This window comes from Dipteris shenzhenensis, chromosome 28, assembly GCF_047967505.1.
Source record: "Dipteris shenzhenensis isolate YYH24624 ecotype China chromosome 28, Dip_SZ_1.0, whole genome shotgun sequence".
NCBI lineage: Eukaryota > Viridiplantae > Streptophyta > Polypodiopsida > Gleicheniales > Dipteridaceae > Dipteris > Dipteris shenzhenensis.
In genome coordinates, this window is record NC_141623.1 from 46,102,061 (window position 1) to 46,129,543 (window position 27,483).

The following is a 27,483-nucleotide window of genomic DNA, read 5'->3' on the forward strand; positions in this document are numbered from 1 at the left end:
GTCCATCCCGGGATGTGCCTATCATGGAACCCTAGTCTTCGACTGTCATCTGGTACGGCTGCTATACAGAGGCTCTACGACTATTGCTGGAGTAGGCAGAGGCACAGCACAAGGGCTGGCTGGAGGCTGCAGGACTGAATGCCAAACTGAGGGACAAATAGCCCCTTATATAGGGCTAGGAAACAGGCCAACCTGGCAGGTGGTACACTTGCTTGGCCGGTTGACCGACCTACTTTGTCGAGTCAATTGACCCAACTTGGTCAGCCATGAGGACTGACCTTGGGTGACCAGTGATCTTGCCAATGGGCTCTTGGAATGCCCCAAAAACCTATGAATATGATGTGTTGGGATGCTGCGAGATGGTGATTGTACAACCAGTTGTCACTACCACTTGTGCCTGGCACTAGTGCATGCAACATTCCCCTCTTTTGAACTTGTTGCTAGGTGGATACCCCGCAATGCTTTACCCTAGCAACCCAAACTGCTCCGCCACCCCCAGACTGGGAAATAGGAATGGACCCATGTAGCTCGTGCCTAACCCGTCCCTAGACTAGGGGTCACGGCTTACAAAAAAATATCTTCGGTCTAACTATGTGTCACAATGCACCTTACTGTAGGGGTGCATGTGACAATGCCTCCTCTTACTTAAATTCTGAATTATGGTAGCTGCTGAAGGACTGAGTGAATCTGCCAAGCAAATGTTCATGATGACCACAAACTGCTACGCGAAACTCAACTGCCCTCCTAAAGAAATGGGGAATAACCGTCTAGCACTGGGCAGTGGGACTGAGCCGGCACTGTTCCAAAAGGATGAGGAATGCTATGATAAGATGGCGGTTTAATAAAAACTTCGGAGAACCGGTACTGCTGCAAAGACTAGAAGCCAAACTGTTGTGGCCAGTCATCCCACCACACTATTACTACGAACTCCTGATCAACGGGTGGTATGGGACTCTAATAGGCTCCTGGAAATATGACTTGCATGCTGTCCTCGTGAACTTCTAAGGACTGACTGGGCTGCTGATCATGCAGAGGCAGTGCACCAATCTGAAAGGCTAATGGAGGTGCTGCCCGTGTCTGTGGCGGGGTCAGAGTTGACCTGGCAGGTGTGTCATCAACCAGATGTCCAGTAACACCTGCTGGTTGTGTGATGTCATCTTCTTCCACTTCATGGTCTGCTCTAGAGTGGAAGAATGCAGGAACTCTAGAGCAGACCATGAAGTGGAAGAAGATGAAGTGGAACTCTAGAGCAGACCATGAAGTGCTAATTATGCACCTTGTGGACAGGACTCCAAAGAAGCTTTGCTTCCACTCGACCAGAGGTGGCCATTTCTCTTGCAATTCCCAGTTGCATGCTTTGGTCTTGCGAGCCAGTCATATTTATGGAAGATGACATAACACAACCACTTCATGGTCTGCTTCCACTTCATGCTCTGCAATCATACATGATGTCTCTGCCGATGTTTCCATTCTTCTGCACCTTGTCCACTCATTACACTAGTTGTCCAGGCCTAGCCATAGGGGCATCCATCTGCTGAACGAGATCAGCCACATGACTGACTCTAATCCACAGAAGTTAGACAGCATGGGCTGAGGTACATATATGTTTTTTATAAAGAGAGCTCCTAAGGTCACAGTAACAAATTCAAGTCTAAATTGGACTTTGTATGTTCATGAAGTCTGTGCAGCTCATAAAACTTCCCATGTTGTTTTAAGTCAGTATTGACTTACGTATTATAAATTATCAGACTACGAATAAACCAAACTAAACTAGTAATTCATTTAAGTCCAGAGATTCTGATATCTGAATGTTTTACAAATGCTGTTTCACAATGGTAGTTTCCTGCTGCGCCCTCTTTCAAAAGCTAATTATGCACCTTGTGGACAGGACTCCGAAGAAGCTTTGCTTCCACTCGACCAGAGGTGGCCATTTCTCTTGCGATTCCCAGTCGCATGCTTTGGTATCAGCATTGGTCTTGCGAGCCAATCATATTTATGGAAGACGCTTTCTTTGAATTCAATGAACTTTCTACATGTTCACAAGGATGTAAACCTCATATTGTGGTGTCTGGCTCTCTCTTCCCTAGTTATTATATCCATAACATACCTATTGAAGTGCCTTTTCTATTTTGAGGCAGTGCGCCGTGAATACTATCACCCTGTACGCAGCAATTTCTTTTTTGCTCCATGGGTAGCATGCCTGTTCTTGATTTTAGGTGTCCCTCCTGTCATCGCCAGTTCTGTGAGCCCTGTTATATGGTGCTTATTTATGACGCCTATTATTCTATTAGAGCTTAAGGTATATGGGCAATGGTTTTCAGGAGGAGGAAGGAGACTAAGTAAAGTAGCAAACCCTTCCACACATTTATCTGTGGTAGGAAATTTTATAGGAGCACTTCTTGCAGCTGTGGTCCATTGGAAGGAGGCGGCAATATTCTTCTGGGCAGTTGGCATTATACATTACCTGGTTCTTTTTGTAACTCTTTACCAGAGACTACCCGTGAGTGAGGTTATTCCCAAAGATCTCCATCCAGTTTTCTTCTTGTTTGTAGCAGCACCAAGCACTGCGAGTGTTGCCTGGGAGCGGATTGTGGGAGACTTTGACAATCAATCAAAAATCTGTTACTTTGTGGGACTATTCTTGTACTCTTCTTTGGTAAGCTGTCAAGTTTTATGCAAAGGGACTCTATTTATTAAAGTGACATACCACCTGCAACTTGCAGACCTCGTCTGGACCTACTTGCTGTGTATTGAAAAAGGAATCTTCCTGCTTGCTCTTAAACATGTGGCTAGTACTTTATCCCACAACAACGCAATCTCAATCTTATATGTTGTTGGCTTGTTTTTCCTTGTTTTGGTCATGTTCCAGGCTGTTCGTCTCAACTTCTTCCGTGGATTTCCGTACGAATCTGAACCCTCTTTCAGCACTCCAGTTCTGAAATGTTTTTAAGTTTTCACCCTGAAAATGAATTTTTTGGGACTCACAAGCATGTCCTATGCCAAGTAGTGTGCTTTCATTGTGAAACATGGAAAAGAAAAAGTGTTAATAATGTCTTATCACCTAAATGATGGACATAGTATGTACTCTCTCTCTCTCTCTCTCTCTCTCTCTCTCTCTCTCTCTCTGGCTGGGTGGGTGGAGATAGATCCAGAAACATGCCCAAACTCATCCTTTGGAACACTGCAAATACTGCAGTTTCAATCTCATAACAGTAACTCACAAGGTTGAAATCAGGAGAGCAGGAAACAGCTACTATGACATCCACATCAATGTCATCAATGCCTAATGAAGGGTGTAGACCATAGCATAAACAAATGCTCTCACATATACATATCCACACACCCACACTTGGCACTAAAGGAGAAGGCTCTAATAAAAAAGAATCCACATTCTCTTCATTCAATCTACAACTCTTGCAAAAACTTAGTATTTCATTTTAGTCTCTCTCAAACAAAAAACATTTCTAAGTAAAAACTGCTTAGAAAAGAAAGCTGATAGAGCAACACACCACTTAGATAGAAAGAATTATTCCCAGCCTCAAAACAGAAATGGGGATAAAAGGTTCCAACATTCCATAACCTGAGAGCTCCGAATCTAGGATTCTAGCTCCCTAAGTTTGATGGTGCTCCGTGCTTTGCCTCCCTCCTACTACTCCCTTCTGCCTCTTCTCCCTACTCGTGACCCTTTCTCTTGCCCACCTCTGTCCATCTCGCCTTCCTTCTCTCTTCAGCCCATTTGGGCTGTTCCTCACCCATTTGAGGCTGTGCCTACCTGTTTTGGGCTTTTCTCCAAAACCCATCTATTTGCTGCCTCAGTTTGTGTTTGCCAGCCTATGAGCTTTTCTATCTTACTATGGGCTCAAGCAAGACCTCAAACAAAACTCTCCTTGATTTCATCACGTCTAGGGTGAAGGACAAATTGATGTAATGGGGTCATATCTAGAGTCCTAAGGTCTACGGTTGTAAGTGTGTGAACACATGGTGTGCCTGGATAGGTGCCAGTAGGTGTGATTGAGTGAATCTAGGTGTGTGGTGTGTGATTGAGAGAATCATGGAATTGATTGAGAGATTTGTGGATTTAGATGCTCTACCGAGCTCATATGTTATGTCACTACTGGATGTAACTGGAGCCTATATATTGGGCCTCTCTCTCTTGAATAGAACACCCTCTCTTTTGCTTCACTTGCTCAATCCTTCTTACAACTCCAACATGTGGTATCAGAGCCTTGGTTCACTCTCCTTGAGACCTCCTTGAGTGCCATGTCATCATCTTCTTCACCATGAAGTTTTTGAAGCTTTTCTTCCTCTTCTTCCCACGAAATTTCCAAGTGCTTGTTCTCCTTCATCTCTGAACCATTGCTCCAGCCCTTTCAGGTGTAGATTTCCCTAGTTAAGGCGCACTTCCACCTGAGAGGAATTGAAGGAATATTGCCTCTACAGACTGTGCTAAAACTCGCTCTATTCTGCGCCATTTCTTCAAATTCAGCTTGCTAGAGCCACCATTTCAAAAATGCTCTGAGGTGCACTTAGGCGACCCTATGGGCTACCTGCTAGTGAATTTTGAGGGCAAATGGTCAAGGGAATGAGGAGAAACAAAGGAAAAACCAGTCAGGTTTTGAAGAAGACATGTTTTTGGAGGTGGACAAGATGCTGCTGCCCCTGGAGGTATGAAGCTTCATTTACTCTGAGACTTGCACCAAGTCTTCTACTTCCAAGTACCTTTAATTGCGCAGCAAATGCCCTCTACTTGATGCTTTGTGCAGTGAGGTAGCAATCCTCCAAGGTTCCTCTGTTTTCTGCAAGCATTTCTAGACTATTTTTAAAGTTTGATGCTACACTAAATGCTAAGGTGATGCTTGAGGAGTTAAAGCACAGTTCAGAGATTCAAAGATTGTTTTTTTCAATTCTGAGAATGCTCTTTGAACTTCAGTTGAATGCATTTTTCATCTTTTATATTGAGGATTGAAGTTTTGAAGTGGATTTCAAGTCATACTATCTTATTGACTAGTTGACTGAGTTGACTAGTGTGGATTGACCATGACAAGAGCTTACATGAAGGAAGAATATATCATGACTTGCATGATGATTTCCAATGGATATGATTGGAACAAAAGTTTCAACTACAACCATTATGATTCTTATTTTGAGATGCCTTAGTTATGGTTTCAGTATCTTTCATGATGTATGAATTGTACTTGCATTTGGTTGACTATACCTTGCCATACAATCATGACCTCCTCTTGTACAAGAGTAGACACTGCCCTTGCATGACAAGTAGTAAGATCCTCTTCAGTCCATATGATTCACAAAATGTTTTTAAGGCTTGGACACTCAAAGAAGGTGAAGGACTACAAGGATCTTGTATTGCAAAATATAGACAAGATACATTAAAGAGTGTAGAGAAGGACAAAGAGCAAAGAAGCTACAAGATTGGCTACACCAAGAACCTCTCCGATGACAATGAACCTCACACCAGGTAGCTTGGAAGAGAAGGAGAAAAAGGACAAGACATGCCATCAAAGGGGGGTATTTTCCCACATCTCCAAATTAGAAATATTTATGTGTGTGTGGTTAATAAGGGTTCTCTGCCTTGGGATGTCCCCCTCAACAAATGATTGTTAGTCTTATGTGTTACCTTGTTGGATCTAAGAGTATTCCCATGCATAGTCATTGTCTATCTCCCAATTGTAAACCAACAAACCAAAGTCAGAGTGAGATCATGTTGGGATGAGGATGCCCAAATGAGCCTACTGCTGATGCAACTAGAGTGAGTACCAGGTTGTGGATCATGTGTGTTGCCACTAGAGGTGGGCAAGCCATGAAGTTTCCCATGGACTACTGCTAGGGTTGAGGTCATCAATTTGTGGGGGGGAATGAAGGACAAATTGATGTAATGGGGTCATATCTAGAGTCCTAAGATCAAAGGTTGTGAGTGTGTGAACACATGGTGTGCCTAGATAGGTGTTAGTAGGTGTGATTGAGTGAATCTAGTGTGTGGTGTGTGATTGAGAGAATCATGGAACTGATATAGAGATTTGTGGATCTAGATGCTCTACTGAGCTCATATGTGATGTCACTACTGGATGTAACTGGAGCCTATATATTGGGCCTGTCTCTCTTGAATAGAACACCCCCTCTTTTGCTTCACTTGCTCAATCCTTCTTGCAACTCCAACATAGGGCCTCTCTACCCACCAATGCATGCCAAAGAGGGCTGTCTCATGTCATTTTACTGCCCATGAACCCCCTTTGGGGTTTTTCCATCCTCTCTTTCTTTCATCGCATCTAGGGCCTCTATTCCCACCAGTGCACGTCAAAAGGCTGTCTCATCTTATTCTACTGACCATGAACTCCCTTCGGGGTTTTTCCAGTCTCTCTAGCTATTCAGACCTTGAGACCCCTTCTAGGCTAGGCAAGGCCTAGCCTTGCAAAGTCGCTACGCACTACATCTCACCCAGCCCTTTTTCCGCATCCGCCATTTCCTCCCTTTGCTAGCGGGAGCAACTTTCTGATTCGACATGGGAGACTGTGAGATTGTTGGTGATTTTTTGGTCTAGCCAGAGGGGCTTTTGTAACAGGGAGAAAGCCTAACTCACTCTCTCTCCTGCTCACTACTACCTGAACTGATAGAAGAATGCATTCAAAACACAAGTGGAACTGTGAAGTGAGTGAGAGAATCTGAGGGAGGAATCTAATGGGCCTCCGAGGAGGAAAAAAATAACTGAAATAATGTCTTGCCCAAAGGGCTGAATGTAACTGTAAATAACTGAAAGGACTACGTACTGTATGGAGGGGATGAACCCTCACTACAAAAGAGGAACGGAAATACTGTATGGAGGGACTAAACCCTCACTGTTGAACTATGTGTTGATAGAGATAAGGGACTGCTCTGATGCAAACCCTAACTGTTGCTATCTCGACAGAACCAGGCCTGTAGAGGAACTTGTAGATGCCAGGACTAGGGGCAGTTGTTCTGCTCCCTGTTCTATGCCTGAACTGCTGCATGATCCCCTGCTGCTGGCAGAGGTGGTGAAGCCAAATTGCTCTGAAGATGGGATGAGTGAATGCAGGCCAAGGGAGGGCCTTTTATAGGCCCCTTGGAACCTGAAACTAGCTGACTAGGCTGAATCCCTACCAACCAACCTACTGCTGATGACCGACCTGCATCGACCCTTGCGGATGTCATCGGACTGCCATGTGGCAGTCCGGGTCTGATGCTGACATTAGTGCTAACATGGCATTGCCTACGACTATTCTTGTTGATTGCACAGGCTGCGCTAATTTCGTGTGTTGGATCTTCATATCCAGGCCACCATTTGCAAAGGTTTCTGCAAGGTCTTTGCACACCATAATGCAAGTAAAGTCATCCGACGGAGCTTCTCCTTCCTCCAATAGAGCTGTAGCAGCAGACTTCGGGCTCTAGACTCACACCTAGACTCAGCTAGAAAACCCACGCTCTGATACCAGTTGAGAGATCTCAACAACGGGCTCAGCTAGAAAATGTCAAGCAAAGCTCCATCTTCCTTGCCCCACACTCGGTCTTGTTTATAGCTTAGTACCACAGTTTTATGGTAGACGATATGGAGATGACACATCATGTGCCAGGGGTTCCAATGACGTTAGGGCTTCCGAAGGTATAAAGACCCCTTCTTTCTTCCATTGAAGCTTGCTTCAGATCGTGCTGGAGTCCTCCACCACAGCCTTGGTCTTGGCGGATGAAGGTGTTCTGCAGCTCAAGGGGATTGCAGGGTTCTTCTAGAGACCCTAGATGGTAATAAATTCAGGTAGATGGGCCCAGGTCTTAGCCTCCAAGGGCAGTGCCTTAGGTGCAGACAGATGGGGACCTAGCGAGACCTTGTCCTTGCCTTGTAGATGGCACTTCCTCCCACCAGTCATCTCGACTAAGACAGCATCTGAAGAGGCGAGAGGATAGATCTCCTTGCACAGACAAACAGTAGTAGGAGTCTCAAACCGCTTGGTTCAAACCATCCAAGATGGGCTCGACTCGCATGGACCGCAAAGAAGCATGGCAAGAGAGCCACAAAGAACCGAAGATGCCATGCACGTGGACAGCAACAATCAAGCACGATGCCACACCAGCCCCCTCCCACCCAAGAGGAGAAGGGTTTGGAGGGCCTCCTTAGGACACCAAGAGCAGCAAGGTTTATAGGGGGCCCTCCCACCCAAGAGGAGCAAGGTTTGGAGGGGGCCCTCAGAATGACCTGCAACACTCAAGGGAAAAGTCATCTTTGATCTTCCAATAGATCCTCTCCTCTCAGCACAAGGTTCCTAGCATGGTTATTAAGACACTCGTGTCTTATGATAAGGCACTTAAGACACTTAAGACATGTGTCTTAACTTAAGACACCATTAGACACTCTTGCTTTTTTTTTTAGTGGGAGGGGTGTAACAACAAACATCGAGTTTGACGTAACCATGTTATCATTGATACCATGCTATCATTGATGGTGGTGACTTCGGATCCAGCAGAGGTAGTGACCTCGCAGATTCAGATTAGGATGAATCTTGAGAGATTTGACTCTTGAGAGTCGAAAGTTTCCTTTCAATTATATGTATCGGCATGCATATTTCATTCATGTCACATGTGATTGATAGACTATTGCCATGATATTTATGTGTATTGATTAATGATGTTGGTATATAATCTACGTAGCCCTCTAGGCTCTTGTTAAGTTGTTTATCTAGATTTTTGAATATCAAGATTCAATTGTTAGTTTAAATCTTTAAACTTGTGATTCGTGACTTGCAAGCTCTTGAGTTGTGACTCTTACCTTGCAAGCTCTTGAGTCTTGAGTCTTAACTTCAACTTTTAAGTCTTGAGTACATTGTACAAGTGCATTGTTACCTCTTGCATTGTTTAAGTGTAGCTTATTGTACTTCTAGAATCTAGCACCTAGCTATGCTAGCAAGTTGTACACTTGTATACTTATGCATATATTAATTAAATATTTATTATTACAATAACGTGTCTTATCTTTAAGACAATTTAGACACTCGTGTCTGAAGCGTGTCTAACGTGTCGTGTCTTAACGTGTCTTACAACCATGGTTCCTAGTTGACCGAGGAGACTCCAGCGGGGCCAGGTGCAGGAGAAGCACTCCCCCTTGTTTCCCATCTTATCATCATCCCTCCCACCCCTCCCCCCTGGCCTCCAAACCCCCTCCCCCCTGACCCCACCGTCCTCTTCTTCTTCTCCAATTGCCCACAACCCCTTCCCCCTTTCCACCTCTCACTGCCTCTTCAACAAAGCCAGCGATCACCCTTGCCCACACCCCGCCCTCCAAGCATTCCTTCCTCTTCTCCCACCCCCCCTACCAGTAGCTCCGTTCCACACCCCTCCCCTCTTCTCCCACATCACAATGCCCACCCTTGCCTAGGCCATCTACTCACTTTGGCCAAAGATCATCTTCCTCGTCTCAGTTCTAGTCCGTCCTTTCACTCAGACAAGGCACTGCTTCCTCATCTTAGTTCCAGCCTATCCTTTTGCCGAACTGGGGCATCGCTCCCATAAAACCGGCACAAGAGACTCCCCCCTTTTCTCACAGTTCATGTGGACGGAGCTCGCGTAGGGCAGCCCCTCCCAAGGGAGTTTTGACATTTGGGCCCTAGAACTATCTTGATATGCCACATGATTACCCTATCACACTAGAGATGACAATTTTGATCTTGCAACTTTGCAAAGGGGCTACTATTGGAGCTGTTGGGAGCACTTCCCATCTTCTAAGGATTTAATTTTGCAACCACAGGAGAGAAGCAGTGGACCCCCTATAAAGAAAATACTTGGAGACAAATAAAACAATACTGAAGACAATCAATGGCTGAAGAAGATATATAAATCACAAACGGAACTTAGTACAAGTGAAGAGAAGCTCTGGAGGAAACAAACTTCAGTCCTGACAACTGTAGTGGACTTCTGCACTAGCTCCACAAGTTGGAACTGAACCAAATCTGAGACAGCAAACTGATGCAGGGGTTGCTGCAGATTTGGAATAGACAGAACAGAATCTGGAGCGGAAGTTGGAGGTAGATCTGGAGCAGAAGTTGAGGGCAGATCTTGGAGCAGAAGTTGGGACAGATCTGAAGCTAAACTAAGGCAGATCTGGAGCAGAAATTGGAGCTGATCTGATGCAGAAAGGAGAGCAGAACTGAAGCAGAAAGGAAGGCTGTTCTGGAGCAGAAAAGAGGGCAGATCTGGAGCTGAAAAAGGGGACAGATCTGGAGCAGAAAGGAGGACAGATCTGAGCAGAAAGGAGGGGCAGATCTGGGGCAGAAAAGAGGGCAAATCTGGAGCAGAAAAGAGGACAGCAGAGGAGGCAGCCAGGAGGCAGAAGTTGAGGCAGCAGAGGAGGCAGCCAGGAGGCAGAAGTGGCTCAGGGTGTGCAGGAACCTCTGGAGCTGGAGGAGAGATTGTGTCTGAATACCTAGCCCCCCCCCCCTTTAAATAGGAAGGGGCTTTAAGTCGGTCAACCAGCAGGTTGACCGACCTGGTCAGATTTGACCGACCTGGTCAGATTTGACCGACCAGGTCAATCTGGTCGGCCAGATCTGGTCAGACCAAAAAAAAAAACATTTTTTAAGCACCGGGGCTTTTGACATTTCTTTGGTTGTGGTTTTTGCCTCCGATTCGGGGTTTCTTTGACAGAATTTGGAGAGGCACCAGTGGTGTTTGTACCTGTTTATCTGGTCCTGGAGAATTGGAGATTGCCTGGCTTAACACCCCCTCTCAATGTCCAATGCAGACAGGAGAAGCAAAGAGGTGTTCCATGAGTGATCTATCATCTTCATCAGCCCTTTTTTTTTTTTTGGGTTTTCATTTAGATGGAGATGCCTACAGAGTAGGTTTTCATCTTCACTAAATGCCCTGATGATGGTACGAAAAAGAAAGACTTGAAGGAGTGCCCTCGCAGGGGATTTGTTCACTTCCTTAAGTACACAAAGAGAAAAAAAACTGTTAAAGAGGAGGAGGTAAACCAATCCCCAACCGTGGGCAGAGATGCTCAAGAGTAGGGCGATTAACCGGCTTGGTAAGAATATCAGCATGATTATCGGCAGCTAGAACATAGATTAGATCAACCGAATAGTACCTAATTCCACTTGCTCGCGAGTAAAATGAAAGTGAACACCGACATGTTTGGTGCGGTTGGAAAAAATGGGATTGCCTGCGAGAGCAATGGCACTTTTGTTGTCGACGTAGAGGATCGTGGGTTCAGTACAAGGAAAGTGTAATTCTGCCAAAAACTGTCGGAGATATATGGCCTCTGTGGTACAATCATACAAGGCCCGGTATTCAGCCTCAGTAGAAGAACCAGCAACAGTCTCTTGTTTACGGCTAGACCAAGAAACAGGTGCCGAGCCAAACGAGAAAATATAGCCGCCATGAGAACGACGATTGTCCGGGTCACCAGCCCAGTCGGAATCAGTGTATCCCTGTAGGGTTAGTCCTGGTCTGAAATGTAAACCATAAGAGTAAGTACCACGAATGAACCGCAAGATACGAATACATGCATGCCAATGAGTGAGCTTGGGTTAATTAAAATACTGACTGAGAATAGAGACGGAGTAAGCAAGATCAGGACGAGTGTGAAGGAGCCAGAGGAGTTTGCCAACAACCTGGCGATAGAGATGTTCATCAAAGGGAGGAGACTCCAAGTCTTTTGAGAGCTTTACGGTGGGATCTAAGGGAGTGGCAGCCAGCTTAGGCTCATGAGGAATGATTTGATCAAGGAGTTGAAGAGCATATTTCTGTTGAGAAACAAAAGTACCACCAGAATGTTGTACAACTTCCATGCCTAAGAAATAGGAGAGCCGACCAAGATCAGTCATTTCAAAAGTGATGCTGAGTTGAGTTTTAATGTACTGAAGTGTAGTGGGAGTGGAGCCTAAAAGCAAAAGATCATCGACATAGAGTAAAATAAAGCAGACCCCCTCTGACGAATGATGGATATATAAATTTGGATCAAAGGGAGTAGAATGAAAACCATTAGTTTTGAGGAAGGTGTCTATCCGGTGGAACCATGATCGAGGTGCTTGTTTGAGACCATAAAGAGCTTTGCGGAGACAGAAAACCTTATTTTCATGGCCAGGAGGAGAAAAACCTGGTGGGGGAGTCACATAGACTTCTTCATCAAGGTAGCCATTGAGAAAGGCACTCTTGACATCCATTTGATAGATAGTCCAGTGGTGATGAGCACCTAAGGCAAGAAGAAGACGAAAGGAAGTTAACCGAGCAGTAGGGGCAAAGGTTTCCTCATAATCGATACCATGTTTTTGGCAGAATCCTTGCACTACTAAGCGGGCTTTGTATTTGTCCAGGGTGCCATCGGCTTTGAGTTTTGTTCGGAAGATCCACTTGGTTCCGATGACCTTTTTGTGAGTGGGTCGATTGACCAAGATCCAGGTCTGATTGCGATCAATACTTTCAAGCTCCTGTTCCATAGCACGATGCCACGCAGGATTTTTAACTGCTTCTTGCCAAGTGGCAGGTTCAGAATGTATGATATAGGCCATGGTAAAAAAAGAGGCAGTGGCAGTAGAAGAAGTTATTCGAGTAGAGCGGCGAGGATCAGAAGGAGGAAGTTCGACAGGAATAATCCCGGAATCCTTCATAGTTTGACGATACCAGCGTGGCAGTGGGTCGTGAGGAGAAGCAATGCAATGGGCCCTGAAGGTATATTTTCAGTTTCAGATATCAGATGATGGTGCCGTCTCCTCTCAAGTCTAGGTCCAAGTCTAGGTCCAAAGGTATGTTCTCCAACTATGGGTAGGAGTGGGGGCAGGTGGGGGGGGTGCGGGGGGGGCTTTTAGTAGCCTAGACCTTATTCCCAAGGTGTTTGGGTAAGGTGAGCTCATAGGGGGATGGGTTGTGTGGATAGACTTGAGGATGAGAGACTCTAGAATAGGGATCTTAAACGTTCACGTGCCTACATGTCATAAGCGATGTGTACCTTTCAGGAGACGTATTACCAAGAGACTCTTAGACGTGGACTCTTGGATTGTTGTTCTGGAGACTTCAACAATATAGTGTTCCAAGAAGGACAACCAAGAGGTACCTCCTTCTCGACAACGCCTTTGACCAAGCATAGCATCTGGGAGCAATTTATCTTTGAGACTATTAGCAGCCACAACCCTAGAGAAAGGCTCCCTAGTAGCCTTTGTTACTCCTCCTACCAGTAATGGCGTGACGGACTAGTTGACAGTCTAGATAGATCTTATTTGGGGGACTTGGAGTTTCTATCAAGCTAAAAGGCAGACTCAGTCATGATGAAGGCTAGCACTAAAAGAGAAGGCTAAATTAGTCCACATTCTCTTCAATCAAGCTACAACTACTTGTGAGGACTATAGTATTTCATTTTAGTCTCTCCAAATGAGCATTTCTAAGCAACAAATGCCTAGAAAAGAAACGGGATAGGGCAACGGATGCACCTCTTAGATCTTATAGCAATATCAGCAAAGCAGCAATATGGACAAAATTTTCACAATCAGAAATTTGCATGTCCGCTAATATGGCAACAATAAATATCTAAATGAATCTAAAAGCATGCCCAAACTCATCCTCTGAAAACACAACAAATAGCGTAGTTTCAATCTCATGACAGTAACAAGGATGAAAACCTTAAAATCCATCATGCATAGCAAGGACTAGCTATTATGCCATCACCACCGACATCATCAGCGCCCAACGATAGGTGTAGACCATAGTGTAAAAAAATGCTCTCACATATAAATATCCACACAGCCATGCACACTAGGGCTTTGCACAGATGTCCTCGTGCTGAGTTTCTATCAACACTCCGGAGGCAAAGACAGCAGCACTAAAGGTGAAAGCTAATCAGAAAGTTGTCCACATTCTCTTCATCCAAGCTACAACTTGCTTGTGACAACCATTGGGTTTTGTTTAGTCTCCCCAAGCGAGCATTTTAAGTAGAAAATGCTTACAAAAGAAACTTGATAGGGGGAATGCACCACTTAAGATAGTGCAGTACCAACAAGCCATAACATGGACAAAGCTTCACAAAATGAAATATGCAGGTCTACTAATACAGCGGGAACGTATATCCAGATGAAACCAGAAATATGCCTAACCGCATCCCCTAAAAAACACAACAAACAATGCAGTTTGAATCTCATGACAATCACTCACAAGGTCGAAAATCATAAACCCCATCATGCATCGACTAGCTACTATGACATCCCCACCGACATCATCAATGCCCAGTGGCGGTGGGTGTAGACCATAGTATAAACAAATGCTCACACATACAAATCCACACACCCACACACACTTCAGCATTCACTTATACAAAAGTCTTTGTACTGAGCTTTTGTCAGCAATTTGGAGGTGAAGGGGCGACTCAGCCATGAAAAAGGCTAGTGCTAAAGGAGAAGGGTAATCCAAAAAGTAGTCCACATTGTTGAAAGTTAGAGGTCGACTCCCCACCTATGAGCCCCTGCATGAGGACATGGAGGAGTTGTACTAGCAACATACGATGGGATCAAAGATATGCCACAGGGGCAGACAAGAAGGCTTCCACAAAGGCAACATCTAAGAAATAGAAGAAATTGATCAGTTTGGTTCTGGAAGAGGGCGCGTCATAGGCTACAGAATATAGGCAGCAGCAGCTATACGTTGATAGAGGCCTGGAGCAGCTCAGTAGAACATTCACAGAAGGGTGGTAGCAGTATGAACAGGTCTACAACAGATTGCAGCAGACGGCTGAAGCAGAGTCAAGTACAGGTGCCTCGTACAGCAGAATATATAGACTATTAATGAGCTGTATTGATCGGCTATAGTGCACGTACAGTCGGCTGACATCAGCATGCTCACAGACTGGGTTGGCCCAGTCTGTAATGGTTGGGTGGAATCTGATCTGGGCGGCATCCACATCTAGGCAGCACACAGGCTGCTAGATGTTTGTAGATAGTGCACCATATTTTGTATCATGGTTTGTCCATTTTTGAAGCAATCTAATCTATATGTTTCGGCCATTCTACATCATGAACATGCTCTAGTTCGCATCTGTGAGTTACCTCAGTAATACCTGTGTGCACAAGAGATGGAGTGAGGTTTGTTTACACATTGTGGGACTCCTGGGCATATTCTCCCACTCTGCAAGAGTGTTGGCTACAACAAGCAACCTCCGTTCGTTCTTCTGATATGATATCAGAGCTATGAGGAAGATTCAAAAGTGCATTTTATCTAGAAGAGAGGTCCTCTGCATGAAAACAAGGTGACTTGAGTTGAGAATGTGCAAAATTTGAGATGAATTCTGACATTTGAAGGACAGGTGCATTTACGAGAAGAAAGATGACCTAGTTTTAGGTAAGTGTGCCCTTGTCAAGCAGGGATTGCAGAGTTTGTATCATTGCATCTATTCTAAGCTTTCATTCCAATGGCTTCAAAGATCCCGTTCCCAAATTTCGGAGATGGAGGCAAACTACAGGGGAATAGTTGGCCTATTTGAAAGCTGAAGTTACAGAGTCGCATGCTGGCAAGGAAGGTGACAATAGGAGGGGAGGTGAAACCCACGACACATTGGATGCAACAGGAAAAGTAGTAAAACTTGCAGATCCAGATGATGTGGAAGAGTAGGAGAAGAAGGATGCTGAGGCGTTTTCTATGATCATTGGAACAATGTCAGATGCAGTGCTCCTTCACATTCAGCTGGCAGATACCTCAAAGGAGTTAGAAAACAGAGATGGAGGTTGCTTGCTGTAGCCAACACTCCTGCAGTGGAAGATTGTATGAAAAGTTGCCCTGAAATCACACAGTGCTGACTAAAATCTCACTCCTCTCCCTTGATGTGTACCCATGTGAATATAGATAGACTTACACAGTTAATGAACCATGCATATGAGAGTAGAAACAGAAAATTTGTATTTCTCCAACAATGGACAAAACCCTGTACTAAGGTGTGCACAGTGTGCCACCATCTACTAGATAAGGTGCTGCCTAGATGTGGACCCCTAGCACCACGAAACTGTTCTCGTACCTCCTCCTGGAACCTTCAAAACACTGCCCACCTGTGTGTTCTCCTAGAGATACGGTGGGCTGAGTAGATGCCTTTGACACAGACCTCCTTGCTGCTCCGATGGACAGCCAATGTTGAGGTACTGTTTGCACCCTGATCCTTGACCTCCTCACTGCTTCTGTGTGCAGCCAATGGTGAGACACAAGTCTCCCTGATTCCTGGCCTTCTTGCTGCTCTGATCTTTGGACCTTCCTGCTGCTTGAATTGCAACCCAAACTAAGGTACCAAAGGCTCCCTGACTAAATCGTGGAATGCCCCTCCAGGGGCGCTTTATACAGCTGCTTGAATTGCAACCCAAACTGAGGTACCAAAGGCTCCCTGACTAAATCGTGGACTGCCCCTCCAGGGGCGCTTTATACAGCGCTGGATGACCCCAAAAACAGCTGACCAGATCTGCAGGCTGGTGATCTGCCAAGTGAGCTTGCTCCAAATCTGCTGCCTGAATGCCACGTGGCAGTTGCCCATTGGTCCGACCTGGTCTGCGCTGTAACATCGTGCTGCATTGCCCCATCCTGCTACACTTCTACTGTCGCTGTCTGCAGGGCCTATATCTTGGCCTTGGCAGCATGTGTGCTGCCCTATGTGCAGCCCTCACAGGGCCTTCTGCTCCAGCCATCTCCAGATCATCCTGCAGCCTCCCGTTTGCTCCAGCCATCTGTATGAGGTGCTGCCTAGGGTTTTTTTTTTTTGGGGGGGGGGGGAGGAACACTCTTACTTGGTAAGCGGTCACATAACCAATGGCCACTCAAATGAGACTGGCTAGCAATAGCCAGTACTATTCCTCGTAGGTTCAACTACAAAGAGAGTGGGAGCATACTGTGAAAGTACAAATGCCAATCATCAGTTGATCTAGCAAATACAACTAGAGCCCTTCTTACATAATTCAAACGAGGGGGCAGTATACTTGTATATGGGATAAATGAGTTGCCCTATGACATGTGGCGTGCTCACATTTATTCAGCTACAAAACTACATGAGTATTTAAGACCTGTAAATAAAAACACAATATAGCCCCTCAATACACAAAATAGGAATCTACGATGTAAGGTACATACCTAACATTTTACTAATGTTACAATCCCTTGACCTCAAATCACTCCAACATCGATAGGACCACTCTCAATGGCACCTTTGTTTATGGGATAAAAGACTCTCGAGTCCAATGGGATCTAAGCAAATAGTTCTAGTCATCCCGGGTTGGGCACTCAAAGCAGATAACTGTCACGGGCATCCACAGCCCATGGCCATGCTGGACTGTCACGCAGGCAACCAGCTCAGCGAGTAGTCCACGTAGGCAGCCATGTGGCCTGCCACGCAGGCAGCTAAGTCAGCAACTGCCACATGGGACTCCCACGCAGTCAGCCAGCAGGTGCTGGACATGCAGGCAGCGCAGAAGGACACGCAGGCAGCACAGGAGCTGCCACGTGGCAGCGCTGACATCAGCATCTGCCATGTCAACAGGCGGAGCAACAGCAGGTTGGTAAGGGAGCAGCCTGGCATTGGGCAGGATCCTGCTGGTCTGTCAGTTTGAGGCCCAAGGGGGCCTATAAAAGCAGCGCCCCTTAGCCTTCACTTCTCATCCCAAAGTTGGGCATCACAGCCTCAGTTCAGCAGCAATTAGACCTCCCCGCAGCAGACCAGCAGCCTCAGCCTCTCCAGGAATCTAGATAGGATTCACCTCCTCTAGTTAGCTTAGTCTTTTCCAGTTTGGCAGTTGAGGGTTTCAGCCCCTCTATATAGTTGTATTCAGCCCTTTGGGCATTCATACATTTCAGTTATATATTCCTCTTCGGAGGTCCACTACATTTCTCTCCCTCTGATTCTCACTCACATCCACAGTATCACTTTGTGTATCTTGCAGTTGCAGTTAGTATTGAGCAGGAGAGAGAGTGAGGATATTCTATCTCCCGCTACAATGGTATCAGAGCTTCAGATTCTTTCCTGAGACAAAGGGGTTTCTAGGGTATCTATTTTTGTAGCTTGTGCATACCCCGGACTAGTGGTATTACCATGCTCCATTAGCCACTCCCTCCCGTACTCCATCACGCATCGGGCCGACCTTGAGGCACACAGTAAAGAGGGGAAAATTTTTTATAGGAATCAAGAGGTTCAGGTCAGTCAGGGACAGCCCCCATCATTTATGGTCCAGACAAGATCCGGTAAGGACACCATGAGCAACATTGAGTAGTCCAACACAGGGGGGTAGGGTTCAGTGCCTCAACCACCACCCCCACCATAGAATCCTGCAGACACTTCCATGTCTGCCATGACGGCCATGTTGCAAGCTATGATACAAATGTAGCAACAACAGTCTGAGGCTCTCTTCATCCGCATGACCTAGCTTCAGGAGATGCGGGATGATCATGAGCAGGCCGCCAAAGAGCGCGAAAGGCTAGCTCAGGAGGCAAAAGAAGAACGTGAACGGGAGGCTCGGGAAGCAAAAGAAGAACACGATCGGGAAGCTCAAGAAGCCGAAAGGGCAGCTCGGAAAGCAAAACGCAAACTATGAACACAATAGAGACGCTCGGGAAGTCAAGGAACTTCAAGACCCCCAGGCTCAGGAGGCCAAGGAGCTCCGAGAACATACCACTCGAGAAGAGAAGGAAGAATGGGACCGGCAGCTTCTCATTTCTCTACTCCGACCAGCGCGGGAGAATTGGAGAGACTTCCACCTACGGCGAAGCCCTCCTTCCTAGGGAAGCTCAACTTCACACAGTATTATGGTAAGCATGAACCCTTAGTGTTGACTTCGTGGCTCGATCAGTTTGAAAGCTATCTTTCAGTGATGCCTACGAAGGACAATGAACGGTGCATCCTAGCATCCATGCACCTCACAGGCGAGGCGGTCACCTAGTGGCTCAAGTGGGAGAAGGACCACTATGATGCAGACGAGGAGACACCTTTCTACAACTGGACGGAATTCGTGAAACATCTTCGATCGCAGTTCCTGCCACTGCAGTACCTGGACAAGCTCCAGATTCAGTTCTACGAGCTATGCCAAGGAGACACCGAGACGGTGAATCATTATGCCAATAAATTCACTCAAGTGTGAATATAGTTGCAACTGGAGGACAGTCAAAAGCTGAGCAAATTTCTCCATGGGCTGCGTATAGACATCCAGTGGTATGTCAGAAGTTTCAGACCACAGGATACTCAGTGTGCATACGAGCTTGCTCAAAATTTTGAGCTATCAAGGATCCAAGCAAGTCAACAGTAAGAAGTCCCAGGATTCCACAACAAGTGATGGTGGGAATGGGCAGCAGAAGAAGAGCTGGATGGTGAAGGATAGCAACGGCTATGGTGGGTAGTACTTAGATAAAGCAACACGAGCAGTCCACGCCAAAGAGAACCGATGCTTCCATTGTCATGTGCCAGGCCATATTAAGGAAGACTGCCCGCACTACCAGAAGCTTCTAACAACAAGAGCCACGTCAAGCGGTTCAGCAACAGCTTCAAAAACCTCAATAGTCATTGAGGAGCTTGATGAACAGCAAACTATAGGAACAATCTCAGTAGTCATACAGGAGCTTGAAGCACAGCTGAAGGGAAAGCCTCATCAGTTTCCCAATATGTTTTAGTTTTATGGACAAGTCGGTGGTCAGAAGGTCCTTTTCCAGACAGTTCCAAGGACATCATCTCCACCAAAGCAGCTCAGAAGGCTCAGTTGTCTCTTGCGCCAATAAAATCAATGACCTTGAATGGGGCATTTTTGGGGCAGAAGATAGAGAGCAACATGCAAGTAGCATCAGCCACTCTGAAAATCTCAGGGGGGGTACACAGTCGGCCACTCAGGGTCGCACCTACTCAGACAGCGGACGTCATCTTGGGAGCAGGATGATGGCATCCGTTCGAAGTCCGACCAGAGTATCAGCACCAAGGCTTGGATGTCAAAATCCCGACCATGGGTCCAAGTTCATCTATTGGATTAAGGGTGTTCCGCCTCAACCTTTGATATCAATCATTCAAGGGGCTCGACACCGGCGCCAACAAGACATAGTATTACAACAGTATACAACCTTGCAGCAGGCAACAAGGTTACAACAAGACCAGGATGCCTCTGTCAAACCCAGTCTTCCTCCATCCGTATCACCTATATGCACCGAGGAAAACCACATGGAGCATCATCCTGGAGTATTAACCCATAGCACCTATCATTACCAGAAGTTAGCACCAAATCCAAGAATTCAGTACCTACAGATCATGATTCATGAGCTTAGCAACCATTTTTGAACTCATGGACCAGGTATCCAGGACAGGATTCATCAGCCAGGTATACCACAGCCAGTCACCTCCATCAGCACGACAGGAGGCCACTTTCATACCATAGTTCGAGTTTCAGCAGAAGGGGATGTCACAGGCATCCACAGCCCGTGGCCATGCTAGACTACCACGCAAGAAGGCAGCTCAGCAAGCAATCCACATAGGCAGCCACGTGCCCTGCCATGCACGCAGCCATGTCAGCAACTACCACATATGCTGGCCACGCAGTCAGCCAACAAGTGTTGGACACGTAGGCAGCGTAGAAGGACATGCAGGCAGTGCAAAAGGACATGCAAGCAACACAGGCTTGCCACATGGCATGTAAGAAATCCTAGATTTACTATATTTAGAAATGTGCTAAGGAACAAAAAAGAGACTAAAATAGCAGAGAACAAGGAATATTTGTATTGCTTTAATGTCTGTAGTGTGTCATTCATACAGTTGGGCCTCTCTTATATAGAGAGTGAAGAGTCACACATGAAAAGGTATGTACTCCAAAGTGTATGTGCATGAAGAGGTGTGTACCCCTTGTGAAGGGTGTGACCCTTAATGAGAGGGTACATTACAATGGGAGTGTCTCTTCAATAGAATATCTCTTGTGAAGGGTTGTGCCTCATAGGAAGTGTCCCGTCGAAAGGGCATACCCGTCCACAAGTGTCGATTCATCAAACCATCCATAAGTCTAAGGTATAGAGAAAGGAATACGTCACAAATCGTGACATCCCCTCCCACTCAAAATAAGACCCTAGTGGAGATAATGAACTGATGTAGAAAATATCACGGTAAATTCTGAAAATACTGCTGTAAAATGTCAAGGTGCTGCTGTAAGTCTTCATCAGATTGCCAAGTAGCGTCGGAGTCGTCCAGATCTCGCCAAAGAACAAGGAATTCCGTGATAAGTCGATGTCGAGTCTCTCGCTGTTGATGGTCCAGAATACGCTCAAAGATAAGGAGAACATAATCGTCTTCGATTTCTGGGACATAGTCACCTGCAGGAGGAGCTGCTTCATTGCCTGGAATGTACGTCTTTAGCCAAGAAATATGAAATGTCGAATGGATTTTACCCCATGATGGTGGTAATTCCAATTTGTAACCTAAAGGTGAATTTTTCTTGACGATCCGGAAAGGTCCATAGTATCTTGGTCGCAACTTAGGAAACACAGACTTACCTGTCTTGTAGCGATGTGGGGCTACAAACAATAGCACCATGTCACCAGTTTCAAAATCCACGTGACGTCTATGTTTGTTAGTAGACCGTTGATACCGCTCTTGCGCTTTTCGCATATGATCCCTGACTTGGAGTAGAATGTCTTGCATTTCTTGAACCAGTTGATCAGCTAGGGCCACTGGATGTTGAAGTACAAAATTCGTTGGTACAATCAGAGTGTGTCCATAAGCTGCTTGGAATCGAGTCATGCTGATGGCACTATGGAAAGAGTTATTATAAGCAAACTCAAGGAGTGGTAGATACTCTTCCCAAGCTGCTAGGCGTGACTGAATATAATGTCGAAGCATTTCTTCTAGAACTTGGTTGACTCTTTCAGTCTGGCCATCTAATTCTGGATGGTAGGCTGAACTGAACAGTAGAGTTGTACCCAAAGATTCGAACAATGAAATCCAAAAGTGACTGGTAAACTTAGGATCTCTGTCGGATACGATATTCTTGGGCAATCCATGGTGTCGGAAGATGTGTTGTATGAAGAGTTTGGCGAGGTCTGGAGCCTGTGCACTTCTTTTGCAAGCAACAAAGTGTGCCATTTTGGAAAATCGATCAACAATTACCATAATCTGAGTGTTACCTCTGGAAGATCGTGGTAGTGTTGTAATGAAATCCATGGAAATACTTTCCCACCTTTCAGTTGGAACTAAAAGAGGCTGAAGAAGTCCTGCTAGAAGTCGTCGGCTTGCTTTCATTTGTTGACAAGATAAGCAAGATGTAACCATTTTGATGACGTTGCTTTTCATCTGAGGCCAGTAGTATGTTGCACTGAGTAACCTGTAAGTCTTGTTGATGCCTGGATGGGCAGCATAAGGAACTACATGATGCTCTTTTAACAAAAGACGTCGAACATCCTTGTCATGTGGTACACAGACGCGATCTTGATAATACAAAAGGTCATCCGTATAACAATAGGATGAGAAAATCTTCTGTTCGGAAGTCGAAGGTTGATCTTTTGAAAGAACTTGTACTATTGTGCCAAAGGCTTTATCATTGAGATACTTCCCTTTGAATGAATTCGGAACATCCACAAATAATGTAGAGATTAAAAATAGCTGATGCTAGAGTTAACCTGCTGGGAGCATCTGCCACATTGCGTAGTCTTTAGAGAATGATAGTCTATCTCCCAGTACAATAACAGAGAGGCCTTTCTTCTCCTACATCACTTGCATTGGTAGACAACTTTAGTTGGATGCATCGGCCTGGACTCCTTCATGGGAATGGCATTCGCTTGAAGAACAAGTGCCACATAAGGTTCTTGTTAGGTTTTGATCCCACCTCTAGACTAGCCTCGGCCCTAGAAATAATCTCTTACTTCTTCTGATGTAGCCCGTTGAGGTCTGCCCATAGGACCAAGTGACCCACCAGGCAGTCCCCCCTCTCAACAACAACCTGAGTTCTCTCAACGGCAGAAAGCTTTCTAGCAGCTAGCTCTATATCTATGATACCTAGCCCAGCTTTGGCAGGAATGAAGCCTGCAAGAGGGTCTCGAGCAGCGACAAAAGGGCAGCCTAGCAGCAGCCCAAAAGATTCTGGCTAGGGCCCTTATATAGGGCTGGTTGGACCAGCCAACCAAGTCGGCCAGCAAGCAGACTGGCCGGCCAGTCTGGTCAGCCAGGATGAGGCTGGCTGGTCAGTCCATTCAAGGGGGCCTTGTGCCCTATAAAAGGAGGGCTTCCATGCCCTCATTTCATATCTTTTGGAGCAGCACTTCAGCCAACAGATAGGAGCAGCACTAGACCTACCTTGGGCCTATATCCAGGAGGTAAAGGGGGTACAGAGAAGCTGCAGACTAAGTTGAGAAGGGCTGCCCACCTAGGCTGAGGTTCCCGACAGCAAGGTGGAGAGGATCACTCTAGACAGAGAGTCTACATTTGCTCGAGGTGGAGCACGCGGGCTCAGAGATCTAGAAGTGCTTGACATCTAGTAGGAGAACCTTTTGGTATTGTATCTTGTCCTACTTTGTCAACGGACGGAAATATAAAGAGTTGCTTCTATATTTGTTTCTGAGCATTGTCTATTTACTAGCTAGCAAATTTATGCACACTAAGTTAAGAAGTCCGTGATTCCACACCCCACACGCACACTGTGTGAGCTCCTCGGCATTACTATCATTCTTCCGCTGTGCGTACCCTTTGTTGGGTCATTCCTAACACCAGTTTGGCCATTATGAGTTCTTAGTGCTCCCTTTTGGACTCACCAATGCTCTTGCTACCTTACAACAAATGATCAACAATCTCTTTAGTGAATATATGGGAAAATTTGTTGTGGTATTCTGAGAGGATATAAGTCGATAGCATCTTTGCATTCTGTTAGCACCAGAAGGAGTCTAAGAGCGAGTTCTACCATAAAGAACTCTTGTACCGTGGACATAAGATTTCCCGAGAGGGCATGAGCATTGATCATGAGAGAATCCAAAAGGTATTGGATTGGCCCATTCCTTAGATAGTAAGGCAATTTTGTGCATGCATAGGATTCACTTTCTTTCTTAGGAATCTATGCGGGATTATTCAAAGCTAGCCATTCCTTTGACGAACCTCCTTAAGGGTGGACTTCGGTCCCACAGTCCTATCTCGTGGAATGACAAGCTTGATGAGGCTTTTCACACTCTCAAGGTTAAGGTGAGAGAAGCACCTATGTTTGCTTTATCAGAAACCAGCCGACCATTCGTGGTCGAGGCGAATGCTAGTGGTTTTATAATAGGCACAGCTTATTGCAAGAGGACCGGTCTACAGCTTTTGAGAGTAAGAAGCTAGATGACACTCAGTTCGGTGGCCAACTCAAAAGAACAAATATATGCAGCCATTTACGCATTGAAAACTTGGAGACATTATCTATATGGAGCCAAGTTTGATGTATTGACAAACCATGAGTCTATCAAATATATGTGTGATAGGCCTCAGTTGGAGGGAAGAAAGGCACAATGGGCTGACTGATGCAAGGCTTTGATATGGAGCTTATTTTTTGGGGCAAAAACATGATTAGGGTTTATCCATGGATACCGTTGAAGTGAATCGGTTTTGCATGCAGTACATCTGTAAGCTTGCAAAGGTATAAGTTGCTTTTGAGCCATGCAAAATCAGGTCCTGGATATGTAGATTAGATCTTTCATAGATAGAATCAATCATGTGATATCCTGTTGTTTCCCATACGGGTAATTCATAAGCCTGGCTGAAAGGTCACGTATGCTTCCTTTGATTAGGCAGCTTCACATCAAAAACATCTTTCTTTTCTTTGTAATTCTCTCTTAAATCACTACCAACAAGCACTATATTGATTCCAGGGATTTGACTCCTTGTCTTTTGTACGCAGGTTTTCTATTTCATGGTGGGCTTACTTGTATCCGATGACTTCGTCAGCGATTGCCACTATTCATTATTCCCAAAAAGTACAACATCCGTTATCAAAGACCATGGCAGTCGCTCTATCAATGATCTCAGCAATTACAGTCTTATGTCTTTTCATATCAACTATAATCCATGGTGTCTTCTTGAATACACTGTTTCCTAATGACATTGCAATAGCCATCACAACTACAAGGCCTAAAAAGAAGCAGAAGGGAAGCACAGCAACAGATAAAGGCAACCCTACTGACACCAACATGACTTCGTTAGCAATCAAGTCTCCTCCACTTCAAACAGATGTTTCGTTACCTCCGAGACAGAGTACTTCGCCATCCCTTATCAACGGATATGTGTAAATACAATCATTATTTCTTATTCAGTAGCTTCCAAAGGCAGTCTGGCATTGTATTTGACGGCAGCTAATGAGATATTCATTATATCGAAGAATCCCTGTAACTCTTTACTTAAGATCATATTAACATGATATAGGGCCAAGGCATGGATTTCAATGGACCCAAACATCTTTTGTCCGTCCTTTTCCAATATGTCTCCTTCAGGCATAATCAAAAGAAAGAGTAGCTTTCCAACGTGTTTCAAATATGCTTGATATATTTCTGAGACTTCTTATCCCCATATGCAAATTAAACCCATGTTGCGGTCTAGAAATAAATGTGCCGGCCTAATTGTGGGGTGTACTTTGTCGAAACATTCAAAACCTTAAAGATGTGACATTTTTTTGGTACACTGAATGCTTTGTTTCTTAATGCCTAGAAATTGCTGAAAGCGATCCGTGTCTCTCCCCATGACCCATAGACTGCCTTCAGATTTGGGTGTGTTAAAGTGCATCCACTTACAAAATTGTCTAAAACGTATACATGCAGAACACACCAAAAAACAAAGCATGTTCACCTAAACCAACAAAAAGGCCTCGTCATGCTCTAATTTGCCACATGTAATAAATATCGATGGCTGTATTCACATCATGGGCTCCAAAGGTACGCATGGTCCAACATATCTGTGCTGTACTCAATGTCAGAGGCAAACCCCCTCCTATAACATGCCTACATTGTGTGCATCATATCCTCTAACATACTCAAAAGGGGTATTGGGGTGTCTCAAACGTGGATTTAAAGCATACATGAGACCTTCAGTGTCATCTTGCAATGTTACTCCCCAAGGAAAACTCCATACTTTAGCACGCATTGCTCAGATACCAGGTGTGGTATATCCCAATTTATTTTTGCTCATGTAACCAAGTGTGGTATACCCCAATTTATTTCCAGAAATCAAGGCCAATTCACTTAGCTTCACTTTCCACTTACAGGTAAGACTATTTAATTTTTCAGTTACGTGAAATCCAATTTGAGCACCTGCGACAGATAAAGGTCTTGAACATTCACACTTGTCATGCCAAATATGTGCAACACACTCCATTTTCCAATTGAAGGACACTTTGCTTCTATGTTTGTCAAAACAGAAAAAAATTTGCTTTTCCATAGAAAGACACAACCAGCAACCCAACATCCCACAAATTTTACTTGCAGACTGATGAGACCAAAAAATCTAGCTCAAAGAGAGAGAACCCTTGCAAGAATCTTTTAAAAACAAGGAGAATTGGCTCTCTTTGATGGTTGGCATAGAGCCTGAACATAAGATCAAGTCTGTTGTTCTCTCCTGAAGAGAAATATTAGCTTGACAAGCAGGGGCTTTAACTTCTAGATTAGATCAATGCAAAATATGCTTTCTTCATAATAGGAGGCCATAGCTTGCCAAGAAGGGGCTATAACTTCTAGATTAGATCAATGCAAAATACGTTTTCTTCATAATAGGAGGCCATAGCGTCCCGCAGCACTGTTCTCTTTAGCCGTTCTGCGAAGTTAAACCCCTGCACTGTCTCGGACTTTCTCCCAGACGATAAGCTCAAAACGCTGGCTTAGCACACATGCCCATGTCCAGGGTTTCATTCTTCACCCGCAAGAGGTGAAGCTTTTTAAGCTTTGCATAATCCGGAGCAAGAGATTTGTGAAATCTTGATTCTGCTTCGGATATCAGCTACCAAAACTTGAATCGCAACTCCTGATCACTCAAATATTTGATTTCTTCGCGTGTTCTTTAAATACGATCCAAGGATGTTTCACCAGTAGGGGCTCCGCATCATTGATGAACATCTGCTTGAAGAGGCATTTCTGCTCGCTTCCAGTTCTCCTATATGAGTTTTCCGCTTTCTAAGGCCAAACTCCAAGTCCAGACACCAAATGCATCGACTTCTTTCAAATGTACAACATGAAAGTTCAAATGCATCGACTTCTTTTAAATGTACATCATGGAAGTCATTGGCAGAATACCTATCGGTGCGCTCCTTTAAAGCAAGATGTAGCTGAATTTCCGGAACAACTGGTACGTTTGGAGATCAACAATCCCCTTTTCGTCACGCATTCGTGACTGTAAAACACAGGCATAAAAGTAAATCTCTCACACTCTCAATGAAGCGTTTTTGCTGCCTTGGTGCCATTGATGGTCGGATTTCTTGACATAAATCGAGCAGAGCTTCGGACATTCTCTCTTGATCCTTGATCTTAGGGCAAAGAGACCTGGCTGCAGCGTCCGTTCGA

The 27,483-nt window shown here is 45.2% G+C and overlaps 1 protein-coding gene across 1 annotated transcript in view; it reads left to right on the forward strand.

Annotated features, from left to right (window-relative positions):
• Positions 1-25,227, forward strand: part of LOC147883617 (S-type anion channel SLAH2-like) — a 36,504-nt gene extending 11,277 nt beyond the window's left edge. Inside the window, exons 2-4 of the mRNA XM_087399531.1 lie at positions 1,889-2,656; positions 2,870-2,901; positions 24,840-25,227. Of these exons, the coding sequence (XP_087255657.1) occupies positions 1,889-2,656; positions 2,870-2,901; positions 24,840-25,227 (1,188 nt within the window). The remainder of the gene's footprint in view (positions 1-1,888; positions 2,657-2,869; positions 2,902-24,839) is intronic.
• The last annotated feature ends 2,256 nt before the right edge of the window (positions 25,228-27,483 follow it).